Genomic DNA, 23,284 nt, shown 5'->3' with positions numbered 1-23,284 from the left:
ATCGGTTCCTTGCCGTCAACTGACAACCAAGAGACTATTCTAAAAGGCATGAAACGTCTTTTGTCACCGGAAGTATTAAGGTCTCGCGCAGTACCGTGACCTACTTACGGGCACTATTGCTGGAATATTGCTATACGCGTAGTAAAATCATACTCACTCCCTCACTCATTCACTCACAGTAAATGCAACTCTGGAGTCAATGCTGTACGTGTTTATTCCACCGGTAGGTGATGTCAGGTATGACGGTAAACAGGTGCATATATTCCCAAATACTTGTGATACAACAGCCTCGTCACGAGGCAGGATAACAATGTTTGGAAGAACAGCTTCTGTATCAGTGTGAGAATGACAATGACGTCACTGCAATCAAGAAGTTGTTCATCCATACATTCCTATCCTTCCTTACTGCCCCAGCTTCTAACTGCCTCACAAAGAAGTCTAGTCATGATTTGATACAAACATCAACATTGACAGTAACACTGAAAAACATTCACATGACTTCTACTTCACATTACAACGTTCTTAAATGCATCACGGTTTGTGCGTAAAGACAATAAGGGGCAAACTCACATCTGTCCAAGTTCTTGTGAGAATAAGTCGATCATTCTGATGAATACGACGTGTGTTTGTCCATAAGGCTTTTGTGATAATAATGTTGTGGTCCATAAGTCGTGTCCATAAGTCCAATGTCGTGGTAGTACATCTTTAAACGTGTCCGTAAGACTTATGTTATAAGAATACATCGTTCAGCCGGGTCCATAAATCCAAAGCTATGTGAATACATACGACACAAGGTTCATTAGACATTTAGATTGTGTAAACGTAAGTAATTTGGCAGAATCGTCCACTGATGTATGGCTAATCTTGAACGTCTACATGCAATATATATTTTGGTAAAATAAGCCATGAAATAGAAACAAACCTACCTGGTCATACCATTTGGAACACGAAGCATTCTTTATATCGAGCTGAAAACACTTAATATCATACTATAGTAAGCGTTGGTATTACAACGACATTACACAGTGCATAACGGTACATAGCGTGAGTGAGTGAGTGTGTCATGGACCACTATAAAAAGTGCTTACGTTATCACGGTTGGGATGAATAACCAAAAAAATCATAATAGGTTTAAGCAGAATTATAAGAAAGCCTGTTACATTTCATATCTACAATAAGGCACTTTTGCAACTGAGATCGTGAGAGGAAATACCTGAGGGTTTCGCAATCACACAATAATAACACGTGGACAAATATAAACAGTTATATACATAGTACTCCACGAAACATACACAGACTATTGACACCAGTCAAGTGTCTCACACAAGGGAGAACACTACTTGAGAAAGCAGTGTCTGAATACACCGGCAAAATGCTAAACTCTGCAAGCGAAAATTATGTTATAAAAGATTTTGTTTAAAATATACCTTGTTCCTGAAAAAGCTGGGAAAATTCTTATGCCTTGCTGGACAATGTCTAATCTGTGCCCGCGTGGGAAGGTACTTTCATTTACATAATACAGTATAAGATATTTTTATGTCTATATGATTTGATCTCGTTTCAGGAAACCTCGTCCTTGAACTTCTAATCACGGTGTCTCGAGTTGAGGATTTTACATCTTTCCCTCTGCGATTTTGTTCTTATTTCTGAATACATAATCCACGTCGGATAGAACAAAAAGACAAAATACGAAAGCCAGACAAAAGACCCCTGTCGACCCAATAGAAATAGCAGAGGGGCGTTCATCCAACACGCTGTAGAACCGACGTTTGAACTTGGACACGTTTCTCTTGTCCACAGCAAGACTTCTGAGGTTCACCGTGGAGATGGCTTTGTTGGTCTCGTTGGGCGCCTTGCAGTAGCAAGAACACAGGACGATGATGGAGCTTATCTGGGTGGTAAACCCCTCGCTCAACATATCCACGCTCTCCACTGGTTGGATGGTCGAGTAGAAGAAGGCGAGGTCTGAATCGGACGTGACCTGGAGTCCTTGACTGGATGGCTGGATTGTCTGATGGCTTATTGGGGTACTTGGTTCGGGTTTCGGGATAGTATCGGTTTTGGGGTATGTGGATGTCGGTGTTGGACTGATGATTGGGTCATAGGCTGAAGTGGGCTCTGTTGTATGAACTGTGTTGGTTGGTCTAATTGTTGGATACGTTGTCCATGCAGGAACATCAGCTGTAGATGGGTCGTCATTTGGACCGATTGCTGTGTTACCTGTAAATGGAAATGTATCTGTAGAAGAAATGATTGATTTGAAGTGTGTTTTGTGTTAGTATAAATGTTATGGTCTTTGTTGTGAAGTCATTTCGAAAAACGTTGAACGGTATGTTGCTTGTAACACAATGACAATCCAATGACAGGGGAATTCCTGAAGTTCGATTGTTTGTTTCTTTTGGTGTTTAACGTCGCAGTCAACAATGTTCAAGCCATTCCAGCCAGACTGGTCACCCAGTGATCAACAACATGGGTATCGATCTACGCAACTGGGCTAAGATGACGTGTCAACCAAGTCAGAGAGTCTGGCCACCCGATCTCGTTAGTCGCCCCTTACGACAAGTATGGGTTGTTGAAGCCCAATTCTAAACCTGACCTACACGAGTATCGGATCGGAGTCTGACCCGATGTTGAATTACATATGCATGAACAATATTTCAAACGTAATCAGAACCATGTCTGTAAAAAAGAATGTCCACCACCCACTGGTTAAATCCAACCGTGAAATTGCTGGTGCATTGCTCATAGTGGCGTAAAACTACACTCACTCACTTACTAGTTCGACAGTTAACTTACCTGACAGACTATTATTTGGGGAAGTCGCATAGTCGCTATGTGCTGTTGTCGTAATCTGGCTTTCTAACGATGCTGGTGGTTTAGGGTCAGTGTTTGCTTCTGTTGTAGTTGTAGTAGTAGTAGTAGTAGTCGTCGTTGTTGTTGTTGTTTCTGGAGTTGTCAGCGGCGAAGTCTTATTTGAAGATTCTGCTGAACTGTTATTATGGGAATTATCAGATGAACTGGTTACGGTACTGCTTAGTGTTGTTGTTGTTGTCGTTGTCGTTGCAGCAGCTGAATCGGTTACATTGTTGCCTGGGGTCGTTTCATTTTTCTTGCTGCGGGTTGTTGTCTCATTCACGGTGGTTGCGTTGTTGTTTGGAGTTGTTATCTCAGGTACTGTAGTTGCGTTGTTCCTTTGGGTCGTTGTCTCGTGTGTAGTTGTTGCGTTGTTGGTAGGGATCGTTGTCTCGTGGGTAGCTGTTGAAGTTTTGTTTGGGGTCCTTATCTCCGGTGTAGTAGTGGTGTTGTTGCTTGGGATCGTTGTCTCGTGTGTGGTTGTTGCGTTGTTTAGGGGCGTTGTCTCGTGGGTAGTTGTTGCGTTGTTTAGGGGCGTTGTCTCGCGTAAAGTGGTTGCGTTGTTACTTGGGGTCGTTGTCGCATTCGCAGATGTTATGTTGTAGCTTGTGCTGGTTGTTGGAGTTGAAGTGGTTTCGTTGTAGCTTGGTGTTGTCCAAGTGTTGTTGGTAGCACCAGTGGTGGTCTCTGCATAGGTTACATTGTCAGCTGATCCTGTAGACGTAGTGGGATCTGTAAATGTACATGTATACACTTCTTCAAACACCATGTAGACATTGACCACAACGTCAACGTTGGAGAATAACTAATCTCAGTTATCTTCCTTTCAACATATTCCTATGCAAGTAAAAATATTTGTGAAAATTATGGGAACGAGTGAGTATGGTTTTACGCCGCTTTCACCAATGTGACGGCAGGGTACACCAGACACAGGTTTCACACATTGCACCCATGGGGGTAATCGAACCCTGGTTTGGGTGTGACGGGGGAACAAACTCCTCTATGAAAGTGTCAGCTGCCACGGGCAACTCTATTTCCATGACCAAACTGTCACAACCTATATCAGGTATTAAAGGTCAGTTTCCAAAACTCCCATTGCAAACATCCAAAATCCCTTTAAGTGCTGCACCCATGAAAATAGGGTAAGAATTGGTCTCCAGCTGCTCATGTGAACGACAAATTACAGTTATGAATTACCGTATATCAAATACTCGTTAATACTAAATTTCTTCATCCCAACAATTACATTGTAGCGTTACATGTTAAATACCTACCATAATATACCATAACTTTGACGTCACACAGAATTAATATGCCCTGCATTTTCAGGGCAATTTTAACGTATCGTGCAGTAGTGTTTGCGCCGCAAGTCAGGTAGAAGTGATCTCCCATCTCTGTGCGTTCAGCACATATGTTGTAGCAAACTTCATCAGGCCAACAATGAACCCCCACGTACACTGTGAGGTTTTCTAATGCATCACCTGCAATGGAGAAGGTCTGCTTTTATTCTTACAGCCTGCGCTTCGTTCTATGTAGTGTTAAGATATAGATCGAGTACGATTTAAGGTTTCAAATTAGTAATATTGAGTGAGTCAATTGGCTTTACGCTGCTTTGAGCAATAATCCAACAATATCACGGCTGGGGACACTAGAAATTCACATCTTGTACCCATGTGGGCAGTCGAACTCGGGTCTTTAGCGTGACCAGCGATGGTTTTAACCATTAGGCCAATAGGCCTACACTGGGAATATAACGTTTCGGAAGTACAGTGGAAGCTTTCAAAACCGGCATCTGTCCAGTGTTGTCAACACCGGCATACAATCTCGGCCCCATCCATGGCTGAACATTTAACACCAGCTCTACATTCCAGCACTTTGTCTAAACCGGATTTTTTCTTCAGTCCCAATGACTGCCGGTTTAGACAGCTTCCACTGTAAATTATGTATTCTTTCAGAAAGTGACTGGGTATTTAGTAAGGATGAAAACTGACAAACCTGTTTCTGTAATTATTTGTTTAAAAGTTAAACCTCAACGAAGTCAATCTTTTAAGTGAAATGATATCCAGTTATTTATGCTGTGTGTACACAGGTTAATGTAATATTTCAAGCCTTTTTTGATGTCCCAATACAATGGTGTCCTATAACTGCCATCGCGTAGCGCTTAAAAAAGAACGTCATGGGTGCCGTCGCTTGAAAAAGAACGACGTCATGGGTGCCGTCGCTTAAAGAAGAACGACGTCATGGGTGCCGCCGCTTGAAAAAGAACGACGTCATGGGTGCCGTCGCTTAAAAAAGACTACGTCGACATCGACATCGACGTCGTGCAGAAGTACACAGTATTGATCTACGACAAAACAATAGCAAATCGACGTTGCCCACGACGTCGGGTTTTTTTTGTTATGTTGTATTGGGGTTTTTTTTGTATGTTTTGGGTTTTGTTTTTTGTTGTTTTTTTGTTTTGTTTTGTTTTGTTTTTTGTTTTTGTTTTTTTTGTTTTTGCGGTTCTTGGTTGTTTTTGGGTTTTTTTGTTTGGTTTTTTTAAGGGGGGGTGGGGGTTGTGTGTGGGTTTTTTTTCTTGCTGTTGTTGGTGGTGGTTTTGTTTGTTTGTTTGTATTTGTTTGGGGGGTGTTGGTTTTGTTTGTTTGTTTGTTTTTGTTGGGGTTTTTTTTTGTTGTTTTGGTTGGAGGGTTTGGGGGTTTCTTATGGGGGTGGGTGGGGGTTGGGTTGGGTTGTTTTTTGTGTTTTTTCGGGTTTTTTTTTTTTTTTTTGGTTGTTTTTACACATTTTACACGCCATGAGATGGCAATGATAGAATACAATACAGATGTTCTTCAGAGACACACCCGTTTCACCCCAACTGTGTTAGTGTTCAGTCATATGCAGTCACAATTACATTTTTCGTGTATGTTTTCGTACCATGTATAATGACAAGTTCAATATCTTTTTCGGATTCCAGATCAACTTGCCACCAGGGGTCGCTAGTGTTCCTAGTGGCGCTGCAATACGACTGGTTCTGGTTATCGTTCCCGTCCACTGCCAGCCAGCCGGACCTTGAAAATGTCGTATCCTGCACAGAGCTCTGATGTGTGGCCTGGTTCAACGCTATGTTGTGCGTTACATCTGAATTACAAGATAAAAGACAACAATTATAGAAAGTTCGGAATATTCAGCCTGTAGACCTCTGAAATCATTACCCTGTGTGAGTTAATGAGTTTAGTTTTACGTCACATTCAGTAATATTCCTTCTCTGTGGAGGCGATCTGTTAATAATCGAGCCTAGAGCAGACGATCAACTGATCAGCAGTATGAGCATCGATATGCACAACTGGGATATGATTACAGGTGTCAATCAAGTCAGCGAACTTGACCAACCGATTCCGTTAGTCACCTTATAATCATTCGTCATTGTATGTTTTTCTGAAGTTGATCGGTGGGAACTGTGTTAATATGGTCTTGTCTTACAAGTATATGACATATAGTATATGACATACTATGTTCGAAGAGTCTTTGAAACCGACTGGCTCACTTGGTTTTTTTTCATCCATGGCGTCTCCACCGTTAAATTGCAGGAATATAGCATTTAAGGTCGTCAAACCACAGTCACATTCGAAGACATTTGACTGACAATGGAAACTATTAACATTCCACATAAAAACATTATTCTTTGCTAGAATGCAGATATTTACCGGGTCGTTAATGTTTAACGTAACGGCGTTTGGAACAGTTCTACTCTCAGAGTCGATACCCAAATGACACTCCTCAAAAAACTCCTTCTAACACGGACAATGGACACATACCTACTGGGGAATACACCTCCACTTCACACACGGACAATGGACACATACCTACTGGGGAATACACCTCCACTTCACACACGGACAATGGACACATACCTACAGGGGAATACACCTCCACTTCACACACGGACAATGGACACATACCTACAGGGGAATACACCTCCACTTCACACACGGACAATGGACACATACCTACTGGGGAATACACCTCCACTTCACACACGGACAATGGACACATACCTACTGGGGAATACACCTCCACTTCACACACGGACAATGGACACATACCTACAGGGGAACACACCTCCACTTCACACACGGACAATGGACACATACCTACTGGGGAATACACCTCCACTTCACACACGGAAAGTCGCCTCTTCTTATTGCCCAATAATCGGATGCGAATCTTTTTTGCATAAGTTCCTCCAGTCGACCCACCTATAGGATCACATTGTACCTGGATTGTCTCCCCTGGAGGCACAGTTTCGTTGGTCTGGTAGCAGGGGGTGTAAGAACAGACGCCGTTATGGCAAGACGTTATCTCCACGACAAAGTCACTAAGGGGATACTCTGTAATAGGTGAAAATGCAATATTTTATTAGGGCTGAACATTTGTACAGTGCATATTTCATATGTCTTATGTCACGAGAGTGTGTTCCCTATAATTGGATTTATCATTGATTAAGTGATAGTTATCATTGGGTCACAATGTTTAGAGTTTTGTGAGTGAATTGTGGGTCACTTTTGATATCATATATGTGCATTGGCAATAGTATTTTTAGCGGCAGGCCTTCTTGATGACGCTCCATTTACCGGCCCTTGCTAATCTATTGTTTACTTCCTCTTCGCGAATGTTCTGACTAGATGATACAGCCATACTTTGCTCGAATGTTCCCGGCGTTGTTTCAATGTATATAAAGACTGGTTGTTGTGTTGATGGACACACATGGACTTTAAATCTGGAGTCAAGAACATCATATTCAAGACTGACAGTAACACTTATACATATCGTACTTTATACTGGCTGATGACTCGATGACTGGCCTGAGAAATCCACATGTGTATGTCTTAAACTCATGAGGATCTTGAAGATCAGCTTATCTAGAGAGCTACAAATGTTTCAACCTTATGATTGTTTGTTTTATCCGTCAAAAGTTTCCGGTTTAGATGTTTCACGCCGCCTTTAAGCTACTAAGAGCCACGCAAACTCTACAGGTTTATATCGCCATTCTGTGTTCGGGGTAAAACGTATTTTTGGTCTCAAAACAGTGTTTGCTGGGACGAACAGGTTCCACTGAGTTGGGTATTCGACACACCCATTTCGACACAAGTGGGTTGGAATAGTAACATTTAAGACAGAGTTTGCTCGAACTGATGAGTTTCGCGTAACCTGGTTTTCAAAACTTGTGAGTGTGAGTGAGTGTGAGACAACACACATAATAACCTATGTGTGCGAGATGGTATTTGTAGCTCTTTACCATAGGATGTCGTGATGTTGATGGAGTTGATGAGCTTTTCTGTGTCGAAGGTGACTTTCCAGGTGGAATTCGTCTGTTCTTTGGTGGTGGAGCAATTGTGAATGACCTGTGCCCACTGCGTGTCTCCTCCGTCCACTCCCAGCCCACTGTGGAGCTCAGCGAAGATGGTCATTACTGAACTCTGCGTTGTATTTTTCAGAAGGGCTGCGTTGTATATATCTGCAATTAAACATGTAACATCAGCAAGTGTTGCGCTACAATACTGAAGTGAATAAGTTACGTTTTACGCCGCTTTTAGCAATATTTCAGCAAGATGACGGTGGGGGACACCAGAAATGGGCTTTCACACAGTACCTATGTGGAATGATCGAACCCGAGTCTTCGGCGTGACGAACTAGCGCGTTAACCACTGGGCTAATCCCTACAGTCTTGAAAATTGTAAAGATCGATTATGCCTTAGTGCTATGGCACCTTAATGCATTTCAGTCATGTATCTCTTCATAAACAGTTCATGAAGAAATCCCGAATGGTAAAATCTTAAGATACAGAGAACATTCTATAGCTTGAAATTGGATAATGGAATAATAATGTTCAGTCCATGAATGGGAACAAAGATAAGTGTTATAATATTGACACGTTTTATGGATAATCACATATTGACACGTTTTATGGATAATCACTTGTTTTGTTTCGTGAGTGCGACGTTTAGGTAGAGATTCTTGTGCCCTAGTCAAGCTGGAATGGTAACTGTTGAGAGACGTAACATTTAAGCACACCCGACAGTTCGGACGTTTCGCACACAGTAGCGAACACACGTGTTCGAATTAAGTTTAGTTTAGTTTTAGGTACCTAAAACCTGAACTGTTGACGATCGACATTTAACCGTGAATCGGTTGTGATGTGGAGATGACATTAATAGGACACAGCTAATAGCGATCAATATCGTGCAAAGACGGTCTCTTAGGATCACCATACATGCACTGATTGCAAGTCTGAAGACTCTCTATTATGTTTACGTTAATGGAGATTGAGTTGTGGCTGTCAGTGAAATCATCACCTCAATGAAGTCATGGCATTTGAGGACAAAGGTAACGCTAAACTACCAGCTGAACTGATGTAATGAAACAATTAAACAATTACTTTAACATATTTATATTTTTATATTCATGCCTTTTAGATGTACAGAGAACAAACTATGTAAATCGCTGTAGCGGATAAACACGAATTGTTCTCAATTAGGATATATCTAAAAATAATGTTCCCGGCGCTGCGTCAGTGTTGATGACTGGTTGTTGTGTTGATGGACACACACGGACTTACACTCGGACTTTAAATCTGGAGTTCTACCTCTGTCTAACATCGTCTGTTTGTAAAGATTCATGACTGACACTCCGGTTCCTGACTGCTCTGTGTAAACAAGCTTCATCTAGTATTTCTGCTCTCTCTAATACCAGGACTATGGTGAGTTAATATTTTAGATTTGTGATCCATTACCTTAGTTATGTGACTCAATTGCAGTGTATTAGAAATCTGAATTGTGATTCACTGTAACTTGATCATTGTTTGCTCAATATATTATTGTATATTTTAGACTTTTAGATATAAAAAGCCGGAGAACAAACTGTGTAAATCGCTGTAGCGGATAAACACGAGTTGTTCTCAATTAGAATAAATCTAAAAATACGTCAGTAATAATGTTTTCACAATCTGCCAATTTGATCATTAACACACACACATTTGTCTACCATAATAGAAACAGGTGACGTCAATCAGCTCAGTGAAAAATCCTATCCTGTTATCAGTCGACATGGAAACAGTATAGTGGATATAGTTTGTTGCTTTTCAGTTTATGTGCATGAATAGACACGCAAAACAACATGCTCATTATCTGTCTCAATGAATCGTTCCTATTTAATATATTGCCCATTTCAACTTGGTTTTCAGTTAGCTAAGCTTGTCATGAGACAACTAAAGGGACCGAGTGCCATCGCATGAGCATTCCAAAGTGCGTAGATCAGTGTGAATCACTTGATTTTCTGGCCCAGACTCGATTATTTGCTGATATGTATCGGGGGTATTGCTGGGCGTGGTATTGAACAAGACTGAAACAAATCAGTGATATGATATGTCCTCAGGCAAATGCTCTCTTTTTTTCGAGGTATGCCTCTGCTATTCCAGCAAACAATGTGGGTACCCGGTAGGATGAGATTGACATCCGGTAGGATGACGTTAACATTCCAGTGCGACGTTAAACAAACAAGAGCTGAGAGGTTTTTCACCACAAGAACATCAGAAGAGAACATTTCTATTGATCGCGGTTCCAGCATGAAACCCTGAATTACTAGTAAATTATAATCTGACAGTGGATGTGAATTACTGAATAGCTACACAATCATAATTACGGTGGCTAGTTTCGTATTTGATACACCAGGCCTTCAAGGTCCTTCTTGTGAAGTTTTGACTTTGCTTGTTTAGGCACAGGAAACAAGCTGTCATCGCTGTTTTAGTGTATCAAATATTGATTTCCTCAGCAATCACGATGGTTACGGCGAACACACACTTTGATGATCGATCTATCGATCTGAACAATAAAGACCGAGTTATAAGACAATTTAGCCAAGACAATGTTCCGTCTTACTGGGTGATGCCGACGACAGTGGCAACATTTATGTCAATGTTTGTTTGCATAACCTCTGTTGTTTGCCGCATTCCTATGGGCTCCTATTGTTGGCGTTTTCATATCTAACGATAAAGACTTGCACAAGTTCACGTAAAGTAGAACGCTTAAAAAGAGGAAGTAGACAGCACTCTCTTTTGCCTCCAGGTAATGTTTAAGTTGGGTTTCGAAATGTCAGAAATGCCCTTATCATTTCATCGACCCTGTTCAAACTCTCAATAATGTCTGAACGGAGCAAAAGAGAGAATTAGCCTTTGTAATAATGGTTAGAAAGGTATCACACATGAGTGAACGAATGTGGTTTTATGCCGCCCTTAGCAATAGTCCAGCAATGTCACGTCGGAGGACGCCAGAAATGGGCTTCACACATTGTACCCATGCGGGGGACTCAGGTCTACGTCATGACAAGCCCTGACCAATAGGTTACCCCACCAACTCCATAGGTGCTAATATTGTTGGTGATATGTGACAAGCCATTAGCTGTCTTTTACAGTAACAATTCTGTTATTTGTGACATGTTCAAGCTCGGAAGAATGGAGAACAAAACAGGAAGTAGCCTCCACATTAGCCACGCTGAAGACCCGGGTTCGATTCTCAACATGGATACGATGGGAGAGTTGTGGTATTGCTGGAATATTTCTAAAATTGGCGTAACCACATGTTTAGTCTTTCTAGGTTTCACAAAGGAACACGTAAGGATTCGGACTATTAAAACATACGTGCTTCAAGTGGCCTCCCCACGAGCTTCCATGCCTCAAAACAAAACATCTGTGTTTGTCGGCTATCAGGTTTTGTGATAAGTCCCAGCTACACAATCCTCACACTCTCATGGTATTCTGTCTGCTGCCCTTTCTGGTGTCTCGAGTCAGATTACTCACACGTTTTGTCACAGAGCCAGATTTGATGACACCTTGACCCATAGCCAAGCCTCGCTATCGCCCTCCGCCCAACGTTATTTATTAACATGATATTTGAGCAAAACAAATTGCACATTGCGATAGCGGCAATTATTGTTGTCAAAAAAATTATAAGCGACTAAGGTTACTTAATATCCCAATTAGCGGAGTGAGAGGGTGAAGATGGTGTCCATGCTCCCGAAAATTGGATATTTGGATGTATATATCCTTTTGGTTAAAGGAAAGGATCGAAGCGGGCTGGATAGTCGAGGCAACAGAACAAGTGGTCATGCCGACCTTTTTTGATGTCACGATTTGGTTTCACCCATTGTTGGTTTAACATTTCAAATATGTATGTTATGTTGTTGTTGTGACGTGCTTGTGGTCCTTGTCGCGACATGTTTTTGAGATTGGCTGACCCAGCCTGCATTATTTAAGGACGGCTGTCACATCTTCTGCTGGCTGCCTTCAACAAGAAGAAAAAAGAAAATATTTACTTGAAAACTAAACAATTATTAACAGTCGCCGTGTCGTTAGAAAGGTTGAGACAGAAGTTTGAAGAATGCTGTATCAAAAGAAGAAGGGAAGACGAAGGCGTTATTAACGGCGTTTCAACGGCTTTAGAACTCTCAGCTGCATCCTAAGGATACAAGGACTCGCATTCCGCACCGTTCCCAGACATATTGGTTTCCGGGGTTCCTTTCACGAAGCAACCTTCTTCGGTTAACCCAGCTCCCATTCCTTAACATTGCACTAATATGACCTTAGTGACCTATGATCACCTTAGGGCTTTGTGAGAGGATACCCTGGTCTCCCCGTGGAATTCTGGGTTTAAAATTGGTCTTCACGGGTATGTCGCATGTAACATGGGGTCTGACGTCAAGCTGACATGTTTTGTCTCTGCATGATAGCGTAAAGATCAACCGCCACACAAAAAAGACAAAATTAATAAAGTTTGATGGTGGTTAATACGAAACAAGCACGAAATGGTTATTCGATATCTAGTACCTGCCATAGATTTAAAAACAGGTAATACGGGCATCTCACACATCCTAATCCCACAAGAGGTCAGAGAAGTGATGTGTTTATAACGTTCTGGTCAAATCCAATGGCCTTTCGACGGCAAGTACACATCGATGCCATCTCACAGTCTTTGGGTTACTTCATAATGACTTCGAATGCGATACACCGAATGTGATCGGTACAGCTATGGGCCAAAGAAATTGTTTTGTCAATATATGTTAGCCGTCAAAACAGCTTAGTGACTGGGTACTGAGTCTTGAGCCCTAGTATGGAAACCAAAACTAGCGGAGAAAAGAATCTGAACAATAAGATATTTTAAACTGTGAAATCAACTTTGCTTCTCACCATAGATGAGGGATTGTTTACTAATAGTCAATACAAAGTAAATGTTTGTTGTTTCTTGTTGCTGTGCTTTTGTTTTGAAATAAAATAATTTATCTTATAAGTTAAAACTCCCCGCTGAGAAAAAAATCATGGAACAAAAACAGATAATGGAATGACTGCTTAAAGACGGACTTGACACGACGCCATTGCTTTGGGCTCAGATGTGTTTTGCATTAACTAGCTTAACAGTAACCAGTTTTCGAATCAAATGATACCGCAAGAAATTATTAAACCCGCCTTGGTTGTTATCAGCACGACCGTTGCTGGCAGTGATGATATTTTTGCAGCAGGAACTCGGATCTGAAGGGGGCTTCCGTGCGTGCTACTTTCAATTAGCGGAGCGAGTATTAAAAGAAAACGAAATACATGACCCCATGGGACATGTTCCGAGACTTGTAATTCATGTTGGATGTCAAACACGTTGTTCGTCATTGGCGTGTGTCATGTTTAATTATCTATGTTTCTCCATATATGTTCACTGGAATATGCAAGCAGCTGTGGCGCGTTTAGAAAAGACATCACATTACAACCAATTGTGATCAGTACAGACATGCTTCCTGCTCTACATGTAGACGGTGTCCAAGTCCCCAGTTTCCTGCTCTACATGTAGACGGTGTCCAAGTCCCCAGTTTCCTGGACTGATGACCTTTTTGTGCCTGCTAGGCATGTAGTATTGTGATAAAGGCAATGGCATGAATGAACGTATCAGTGAAGACAGAGCGAGGATGAGATGTACTCCAACATTTTACTATTCGGCAAACTATACTGACGACACTGGATAAGTGAGTATGGTTTGGTTTTCTCTTTACATTTTTCGCAATATTTAGTGACATTCCTTGGGAACTTCAGAAATGAGCTTCACACATTGTAGGCACGTAGGAAATAGAACCGAGGGTTTTGACGTGAAGGGTGACCAGGGCCCTGATCCTACGATGTCGTAGTGCTAAGAACACTTTGTGGATCGAGACACAGACAGGCATCCAATACCGCTCAACCAACGGCGCTGATGCCTCTTTTGTTTTGTCCCTTATAATTCATCGCGATTGGACTTAACACTTGGAAAATACCCTGTGATTCATTGTGTGTGTGCGTGTGTGTTTGTGCGTGTGTAGAGAGTAGCCAGTATTGCCGATGCTGTTATGGATTTCATCTTGTTGGCCAACAGACCTTTTGGTTATGTGGGTACACGGGAAGTCAGTGTCTTCGATAATTCCCGTGTGTATCGTCAATATTTGATCATAGGATTGTAAAATACTTCAATAGAATAACTTTACTATTAGGAAGCAGTTAATGTATTGCTGGAATAAGCTCGGCTATAGTGATTTCAGCAATATTTCAGCAACGTCAAAGCAGGGTCACCAGCCATGGCTTTACACATTCATACCCATGTAGGGTATCGCACCCGCCCTTGTTTATCTCACTTCTAGCTACCTTTCATCATACCTGTAGACTTTCTATTGCCTTGGAAGATGTTTAACAGTGTACTCCTGACATCGGGGATGTCGTTTTGTCATTTTTAAAAAATATGACACGAGCGTCTGTTTACTGTTTCCGTCATATCCCATCCCTCTGATGTAATTTATTTCCCTGACTGTCTCTGGAGATTAAATACAGGGACAGTGTCATGAAGCTGTGTGTGATGGTGGATGATTTAAAGTAAGTAAACGTAATTCCATGTGAACTATCAGGATTCAAGGATTTGTGTAGTGATATTCTATCTCTGAAAAGACCCTAATTAATCCAAATGTGTAATTATTTAACACAATACATCATTAACCAAAACATAAAACGTACGACAAAGCGTTGTTCCTTAAGCCATGGGTCACGTCTATTCTCTTCCCACAGAGGTTACTTGTCACATCTTCCTACGAACCTCTGTTCTAACACGGCTCTTTCGTAAGCGAATGTTCAAGATTCGTGCTTGGTTGCCATCTGATTTAGTTGTGCAATCAGCGACGTTTTTTCAACCTCGGTAATTTCCGTATGGATCGGGAAAACTAGAACCTCTTCCCCAACACGAGGCGCAAATATTTCTTCTAGACAGAGTACATCCGTGTCACATCAACACAAGTCGCCATCTTGGTTAGTAAAACTGGATGTAAGTCGGTGTGTTACGCGTTCTGATTGGATAGAAATCAGGAAGACAATTCGAGCTGCGATTATTTGCCGCTAGGGGATTTTATGAGAACCAGCAAATATGGCCGTATTCAAACAGAAGTTTGTATGGAGATATGACAAGTAACCACTGTGGGAAGAGAATGGGGTCAAGTCACAAAACGTGCAGAACACAGATACAGCCACATCTCTGTCTTAAAACGACAGTTTGTCAATAATGTAAATAAATGACGTCTGATGTTAACTGCTAAATCAACGCGTTAAATGTTGGATTTCTTCATAGACGATACAAATCTGAAAAAAAGCTGTTTCCCGCGTGAGAGGGCATCTCATTCATAAGTATCTGAGAGAAGTTGACCCTTTGTAACTATGTCATACGAATGACGAATTACTTTCGCAATGTCAATTTCTGTTTGTTAATAATAATGTAATGAATAAACATGTTTTTGGAAAACTCATTTGGACTTTGTACTTAAAGTGTATGAAGGCAGACTTGGCCTTGTCACTGTATGCCTGTAACAATATATATGTAATAATCCATATGTGACTCAACTCATAGATAACATCCATGGACATCAATTCTGATCACTTATTTTGTGATCTCCTTTATGCTTTCGGGGAAAATTCTCCTTCGTCAAAAGTCAAAACGAGCCTCTTTTGTCAAGATTTTCAACTAAAAGTTCGAAAACAGTCTCTTCTACCATGTTACTACGAGGTTATTTCTCAGTGATACATTAACATAATTAACACCATAAAATCGGAAACTCTACTTATAGAAGATATCGAATTTAATGAAGATGCCAATTCAACATCTTTGTCACAAGTGTGTCTGTCACCCAGACCTCCCGGCGCGGCTGAAGCATTTCTCCCGTTACTATATAATACACAAATCCCGGGATACATCGGAGTGTTCATGCCTGTCACTGAACAAAGTTTTATGTACTATATTCTGAAGTTTAGGGTAATACCATAGAAACGTTGAAAGGTATCTAACTGATGAAGCGCCTGTCTTTAGTTATGCGCTATTCATAGGATTCACACAAGAGGTTGTTGGTGCTGTGAATTATTACAACAAAGATGACTGGTCCATGAATACACATTGTGAACATTACTGTTGCAAATAAAGATAGAAACAATTCTGTCTTTTTTACACGTCATTCAATAACTTTACAGACAGTCGAGTCTTTCACCTGACAATCCAGTGATTGACACTATGCGATACGATACCAGAGCATATCTAAATTACTTCTGATATGTGCATGATAAAAATAACAATCATATTGCAAAATGGCTTACATCATTCACATAAACGAAATCTTGGCATGCTCATGTTGCTTGTTTCCGGTCAAGTGAAATCTAATCACACCTACCCCCATGGGTACAGGGCAGTCGTAACGTTTTTGGTCCCGAAGGCCCCTCGGTGAAGCACTTTGAAGGGCAAACTGACAGCTGTGCTTGGGAATTCTTGCCCGTCATCTCCAACCATCAAACGATGGGTGAGAAACTTCCAGTGCGGTAGAGAGTGTCTCGAAGATGATCCTGTCTTATTCGGCCTACAGCCAGCGCCGTCCTGACAGCACTGACCAAATGCACACTGTCGTAACGAGCAACTATCTAATCCCCATCAACGACTTAGAGCAGTCAAGTGGCATCTCATTTGGATCAGTTGTAAGCACTCTGAATGAACATCTCCATATGCCTAAGGTTTGCTCCAGATGGGTCCAAAGAATGCTCACCTGCAGAATGAAGCTCATGAGGGTCAGCATAAGTAGTGCCATGAGAACAAGATAAAAACAAAACCCAAATGATTTTCTTTTTTGTTTGGTTACTTCTGATGAAACGTGGATCCATCATAATGACTCTGACAGCGAACAGGAATCCATGCTGTTGAAGCACGGCAAGACTTAATCTCCTCTGACCAAGAAGTTCAATTCGTCCAGATCGACCAGGGAGGTTATGACCACTATATTTTGGAACAGCCAAGTCATCGTCCACATAGATTACCTTCCACGAGGACCTACGATGAATGGGGACTGTTATGGCACGCTACTGAAGAAAGTGAGACAATCCATCAAGGAGAAGCACCGTGGCAAACTCAGTTGGAATTGGAGTTTTTCTTCATCAGGACAATGCCCCACTCCATACCACTCGTGTTGCCCTGGTCACTGCCGATGAATATGGGTTTGAAATCCTACCTAACCACGCACTAAGTGACTACCACCTGTTTCATTATCTGAAGAAGTACCTTCGTGGTAGGAGCCTCGAGGGTGAAGACGACCTCAACACTGCTCTGAAGACGGCGTTACAGCACCAAGAAAAAGTCATCTATAGACAAGGCATAAATGCCTGACAGACAAGGTGGACCGAGTGCATCGACTTACAAGGCGATTGTGTTGAGAAATAGATGGGGATTGCATAAATGTTCTCCCTCTAAATATGCTAGGCTCCCCGTACACTCAACGAATGGCTGAGTGATGGTGTGTAGCTACATCAGCATTGATGAAGTCTTTCAAAACACAAGATCTCGTGTATGACTGACTCCGGTGTTCTCACTGGATACATTCTCACCTGTAGCAAGACAAAGATACGTGAACCATGGGTTGGTGCCATGAAAAGACCTTTTCATTAACAAAGTACCGGCAATAGATTAGAGACACTGATGTACACACACTGATGTTATACAGGTCGTGAAAGAAGTGACACACGATCGAGTAGATGCGTATTTACACACTGAACAACAAAGGAGACGCAAGTTTCGAAAAAAACTAAGTCGCGTTTCTTTTGTTGCTCAGTATATTAACGTTCTTGAAAGGCATTTAGAATTTGGACGAACATGAATACATGACACGTCTTTATGGATAACAATTTATTTTTATTCTTTGTACGACGTTTCAGAGCTGATGAAGGAGTAGCAATTAGCTCTGGAAGAAAGAATATAATCCATAAAAACGTGCCATGTATTCGCGTATTGATACTGTATGCCTGAAAGCTGAAGTGCGAAAGTTCTGGCTGAACACAGGCAATGGGTTATGTTTGAATGAGTGTATGTTTAATCTAACACGCATCGTGCTGGTATGAGGTATAACTGTACGCAGTGTACATAACGGATGTTGATACAACGTTCGCCGTTATACTTTGAGTCACATTTGTGTACATGTTCCAAATGCTTTACTTCAAACCAACGACATATTTTTTCTGCCAGATCCATGTTTGTAGTGTCGTTTAGCAAACTCTTGAGATAAAGAAGATCGACCGTGGTAATATCAAGGGACGAATATGTTTACATTGTTAAAGCGATAGATTTAGGACAGGTTACTTTTTCGTTCTGCTTCATGTTGGTTACAGCTTGAGTCGTCTATCATGCTGCTTGTAACAGATTTGAACGTCAGTTCAAGACGTGCCCAGTATGTAGAGATATGTACCGGGCAAACAAACTATCCGGTCGTCATGATATTAGATTCCAAAGGAAAACTAGTGCTTATCCACGCATCTAATATTCTGCATGGACAGGTACTTGGCTGAACTTCATGAAGACCTCTAACCCATAGAACACTACGCTCCACTGTCTTGGTAAAAAGTCGTGGTCTTGAAATTCTAATTGTTGCCATTTATGAACAAAAATATTAGCACTGGGTAATTCCGGTAAGCATGAATTTATTTATATTTTGTTATCACTTTAATTCTTTATGACTGGTACATGTACAACCGAAATATGGACACTGGTGGTAGGTAATTTACATGAAGAGGCCATGGCTGGATGACCAAAAGGTGAATTCAGCGTAGTTACAGTGCGAGAAGACACTAAGTTTGTATATTTCATACGGGGTGTGTAGGTAATTTTTAGTCCAACATATTGAGCAACTTAAAGTTAGAAACGGATTCGAGTTTGAGGAATCTGCACCAAATTCAGATTTGGCATTTTAATCCCGAATGTGAACAAAAATTCAGAATCGGGATCCGTATCCCCAGTCCGCAATCTGGGTTGCCAATAAACTGAGGATGCGAATTAGACCTCTTTGTATGTAGTATGTAGTGTAGTATAGTATAGTATAGTATAGTATAGTATAGTATAGTATAGTATAGTATAGTATAGTATAGTATAGTATAGTATAGTATAGTGTTGTGATGATAATTAGGTTTGACACATCATTTTGCTTTTCTTTTATCCAAGGATGATATATTTTGCATGCAGAATTAATTTTGTGCCTGTATCTTGTTCAGTAGAGGCTTTTAGTAGCTGCCACAAACTTTTTACACACTCATAAAATATCTGGATAATTTTGACTTCAGTATTTTTATGAATGTGTTCTAGTAAATGATGGTTATGGGAAACCCAAAACTAGTTTTAGTTCGTTATAACCAGTGTGCGAAATGCACTGTGTGTAGTTTCCAAAGTTTTGGTAGTTAGTCGAGCTAGCTATGCCTCAAAGTTAACTAACCCACGAAATAATTCACTAGTCCGAAATTTGGGTATAGAGACTAAGCAAAACATTACAAAAAGGTAAAGCACCATAAGAAATGACTCCATGAAAATTCACTGCCCAATCGGGCCAGTGACGGTGGAGATTAAAAGATCCGACATTATTTGTACTAGCCACGGGCTAGAGGGCCATTGGCTATTTCGCACACTGTTTTGGCCGTAGATCGATATACACATTTCTGCAGAAAGGTGTCCAGGCTATGTTCGTTATATCAACCAGTTTCTTATGAGCGCCTTCGTTTTAAGCGTAGTTTGTTTTAATACATTTAAGATACCTGGGCCGCGTCTCACAAAGCTGTAATAAGCCAATGATCTCGTAACTTTTCTGGTAGCATTCGTACCTCCTATGTTACATTATTGGAGGTACGAAGGGTACGAGAAAACAATTAAAGCCATGTTTGAACCTGCTACGACTGGCAGAAAGTACAAGACCTCTAGAGCGAGTGAGTGAGTATGGTTTCATGCCGCTTTTAGCAATGGTCCAGCAATATCATGGCACCGGAAATAGGCTTCAGACACCTTAACCATGAGGGAATCGAACCAATGTCTTCGGCGTGACGAGCGAACGCTATAACCACTAGGCCCTCACCTCTGTATCATCATTCTAAGGTAAAATCTCTACTGCAGAAAATCGAGACTGATAATTCTCTCGTAACCTAATGACGTTTTGGTCTTCTTTGCCTTTTCAGCAGATGATGTTTATGAACATTGATTGATACAAGCTCGTTTGAGCGGCTACAGGTTGAAAAGAAATCCATATTCAGGTTGATTGTACTGGAACCTTTGCTGCGTACCTTTTCGCGAACACCTGGTGTCATCGGTATTTGATAGTGATTTATGACAACATGCTCATGCTCGGAACCGACTGTGTTTTCAGATATCTTGAGGTGTTTTATTTAACCTGTTCTCGTTTATCAACCGATACTGCATGTACAATTTTCATTTCGGTAAAACATGGGTTGCATGGATTGTTTTGCAGAAACATATTTGAACAGTTTGATATAAACGACAGATGGTTCCAGTACCTCCATGGAACGACTCTATGAAGGTAATTAGACGGTCAAGCTGAATACCTGTGAAGACTGGAATCAACTCACAAATCACTGCGATAAGACATAGCAATCAAACCAGGTGGTCGCCATCACACCATCAGTTGAAAAGATTAGTCATGTCATACACAGTGCCCATGCTGTCAGGTAGGACTTTTATGTTTTCCTCCCTTTTTGGTTTTAACATTGATGTATCATCTGTGGTTATATAAGGCTGTGAATATGTCGTAATACCGTTAAGATTTCATTTTTAGAAACCTCTTTTAAGCACTGTGTACAAAATTATCTTGGAGCTGAATGAGGCATGATAAGATCGGTATTGGGTTTTTGGTAAGTTAATATGTCGTCTGTAATCGCCTTCTACGTTGATTCATAAATACTCTTCTGTGTGTTTGAGTTCGTACACGTGTTCAAAATCTAATTAAATCTTTAATTTAAGTCAGAGTAAATGTCACGGGAACGAACAACGGGTGGTATACAACTATACATCGTCCGTTGATTACCTCGGTCACTATATTTCCTGCGTCGCCGTTCATCTCCACTTACGTTTTACCGAGGTACTGAAGCTCACATTTTAGACAATGTGAGTTAGACAAGTGCTATTCTATATTCTACATAATTCAATAATTCGTGATCATGGTCCGATCATGTTAAAGTTTACATCAAATAGTGATGACATCAGGTGTTCGCGAGACTTGGGGTGGGGATGGGGATCTACTCCCAAACCGAAGTACCTGTCACAAACATATGAAGCGTGTCACTTGTTTGCCTGAAAAGAAAATTCCTGGAAACGTATGTTTTTGACGTTTTACTTCCGATTTTGCTGTGTGTTTATACGGTCGCACCTGCTCACTCAGCAAAGTGAAGGATGACCAATCTAATGTCATTAATAATTCATGTAAGGGAAACTCGCTTTGTGCATTGAAACTTTCAAATGAATATTTAATTTTAAAAAACTGATGCATCTTAGCAACTCATGTCAACATTCGCCGACCTTACGCCGGTCTGAATGTAAAGGGGAGGTAATCTTTACGCCTTCGGTCAAGGACAAACAAGAAAATACGGCTCAGTCGCACATGCTTCCAGGAAGGATTCGCACCTGCTGGTGGCTAAGCATTGTCCACGCTATGTATTATTATGTTGGGTTCCTGCTGTCTGACAGCGTCTTATTGTTCAATCATTTTCATAATTTGCAAGGATGTTCAAGCCAACGTGACGTCATTTCAACGGACTGCCATATACATACACTCCCACATCCTCTGCACGGCGGGGACAGTGGGATAACCTAGCGCTTAAAGTGTTTGTTCATCCGGCCGAAGGCGCGTGTTCGATTCCAAAATATGTAAAATGTGTAAATCCCATTTCCAGTGTCCATGGTAGTGATATTGTTGGAATATTGCTATAAGTGACGTAAGACCTCACTCACTCTACATAAACAGTACCCGCGTGTCCCGAGAAAAAGAGCACAGCCAATGCCTATATACCTAGTTGTTTGTTCAACAACCTGGGTGTACACATCGGTTAAACTGATCTTCCTGTAGATTTCCAGATAAGTAACTAACACTGGGTCAAATATCGATGAGGGATAGTTGTATATGTAGATAGTGCCCTGTCCATACTGAATTATTCACATGAGTTACTGAGGTTCATCCAGTTGCCAAAACATTCCAATACAAGTATGTGTCATGTACCATGGAACACATACCTGGCATACCTCCTGATAACAATTGTCATAAAGGACCAGGAGTGCAAGAGTGAGTGAGTTTTAAGCCGTACTCAGCAATATTCCAGCTGTATGGCGGTGGTCTGTAAATAATCGAGACTGGGACAGATAATCCAGTGATCAACATCATGATCACCAATCTATGCAACTGGGATACGATGGGATGAAGCAGTCAAGTCAGGGAGCCTGACCACCCGATCCCGCTAATTTCTCTTACAAGCATGGGTTACTGAAGAAAAATTCTAACCCGGATCTTCACGTGTGGAATGCAATAGCCAATGATCGAACCATTTATACCGTCACAGCCGAAAAATTATAAATAAAGAAAGCAAATGAGGTGACCATGTGTTTACTTCGAGTCAGCCGTATGTTCGACACACCAAAGTTAGACCCAACCTTGTTTGTCTGTACGTGTGAGTAATGGTTCTGCGTCCCGCTGCTACGCTCATAGAATGAAAACATTAAAACTTAGTCATCAATATTCTGCTTCGTTATAGAATAATGTTTCACTTCTGAACCAACAAGGTTATTACTCGTTTCCTGAATACTCATTTTTCAGAAATATTAAGTGTATGTACCTTAGTGCCATGAGGTATAATGGCCCAGTCGTCTATCAGAATTCCGATGACGGAAGTACTCTGAAACCTCCTTTCGATACTTCTTATCTAGACGGACATGACGGAACCAGCAGACCATGCAGAGTACATTCATGATTACAGGGAGAAACAGAGTACTATACTTACTGCTGCCACTTCCGCACGTTACCACAGGGATCGAGCACAGGCACACCAGCAGAGTAAGCATTG

The 23,284-nt window shown here is 41.2% G+C and overlaps 2 protein-coding genes across 2 annotated transcripts in view; one reads left to right on the top strand and one right to left on the bottom strand.

Annotated features, from left to right (window-relative positions):
* Positions 1–2,316, top strand: part of LOC137266175 (uncharacterized) — a 7,316-nt gene extending 5,000 nt beyond the window's left edge. The window contains exon 2 of the transcript XR_010954967.1: positions 1,565–2,316. The gene's annotated coding sequence lies outside the window, so the exon portion shown is untranslated. The remainder of the gene's footprint in view (positions 1–1,564) is intronic.
* On the bottom strand, positions 199–23,284 carry LOC137266174 (uncharacterized). Its single transcript, XM_067801660.1, has 7 exons — positions 23,222–23,284; positions 8,132–8,350; positions 6,987–7,223; positions 5,770–5,973; positions 4,128–4,334; positions 2,797–3,585; positions 199–2,220 (listed from the first exon to the last, which is right to left on the bottom strand). The coding sequence occupies exons 1-7, from the start codon at positions 23,280–23,282 to the stop codon at positions 1,613–1,615; spliced, it is 2,325 nt and encodes a 774-aa protein (XP_067657761.1). The 5' UTR covers positions 23,283–23,284; the 3' UTR covers positions 199–1,612.

The sequence above is a fragment of the Haliotis asinina genome, chromosome 15 (genome assembly GCF_037392515.1).
Source record: "Haliotis asinina isolate JCU_RB_2024 chromosome 15, JCU_Hal_asi_v2, whole genome shotgun sequence".
NCBI classification, from domain to species: Eukaryota; Metazoa; Mollusca; class Gastropoda; order Lepetellida; family Haliotidae; genus Haliotis; species Haliotis asinina.
This window is presented reverse-complemented; position numbering and strand designations above follow the sequence as displayed.

Coding starts and splice junctions, on each gene's coding strand:
- LOC137266174 (XM_067801660.1), bottom strand. CDS start 23,282: ATGCTTACTCTGCTGGTGTGCCTGTGCTCGATCCCTGTGGTAACGTGC. Junction 7,224..8,131: donor CAACATCACGACATCCTATG/GTAAAGAGCTAC, acceptor CACCTATTACAG/AGTATCCCCTTAGTGACTTT. Junction 2,221..2,796: donor CCCAAATAATAGTCTGTCAG/GTAAGTTAACTG, acceptor TTCCATTTACAG/GTAACACAGCAATCGGTCCA.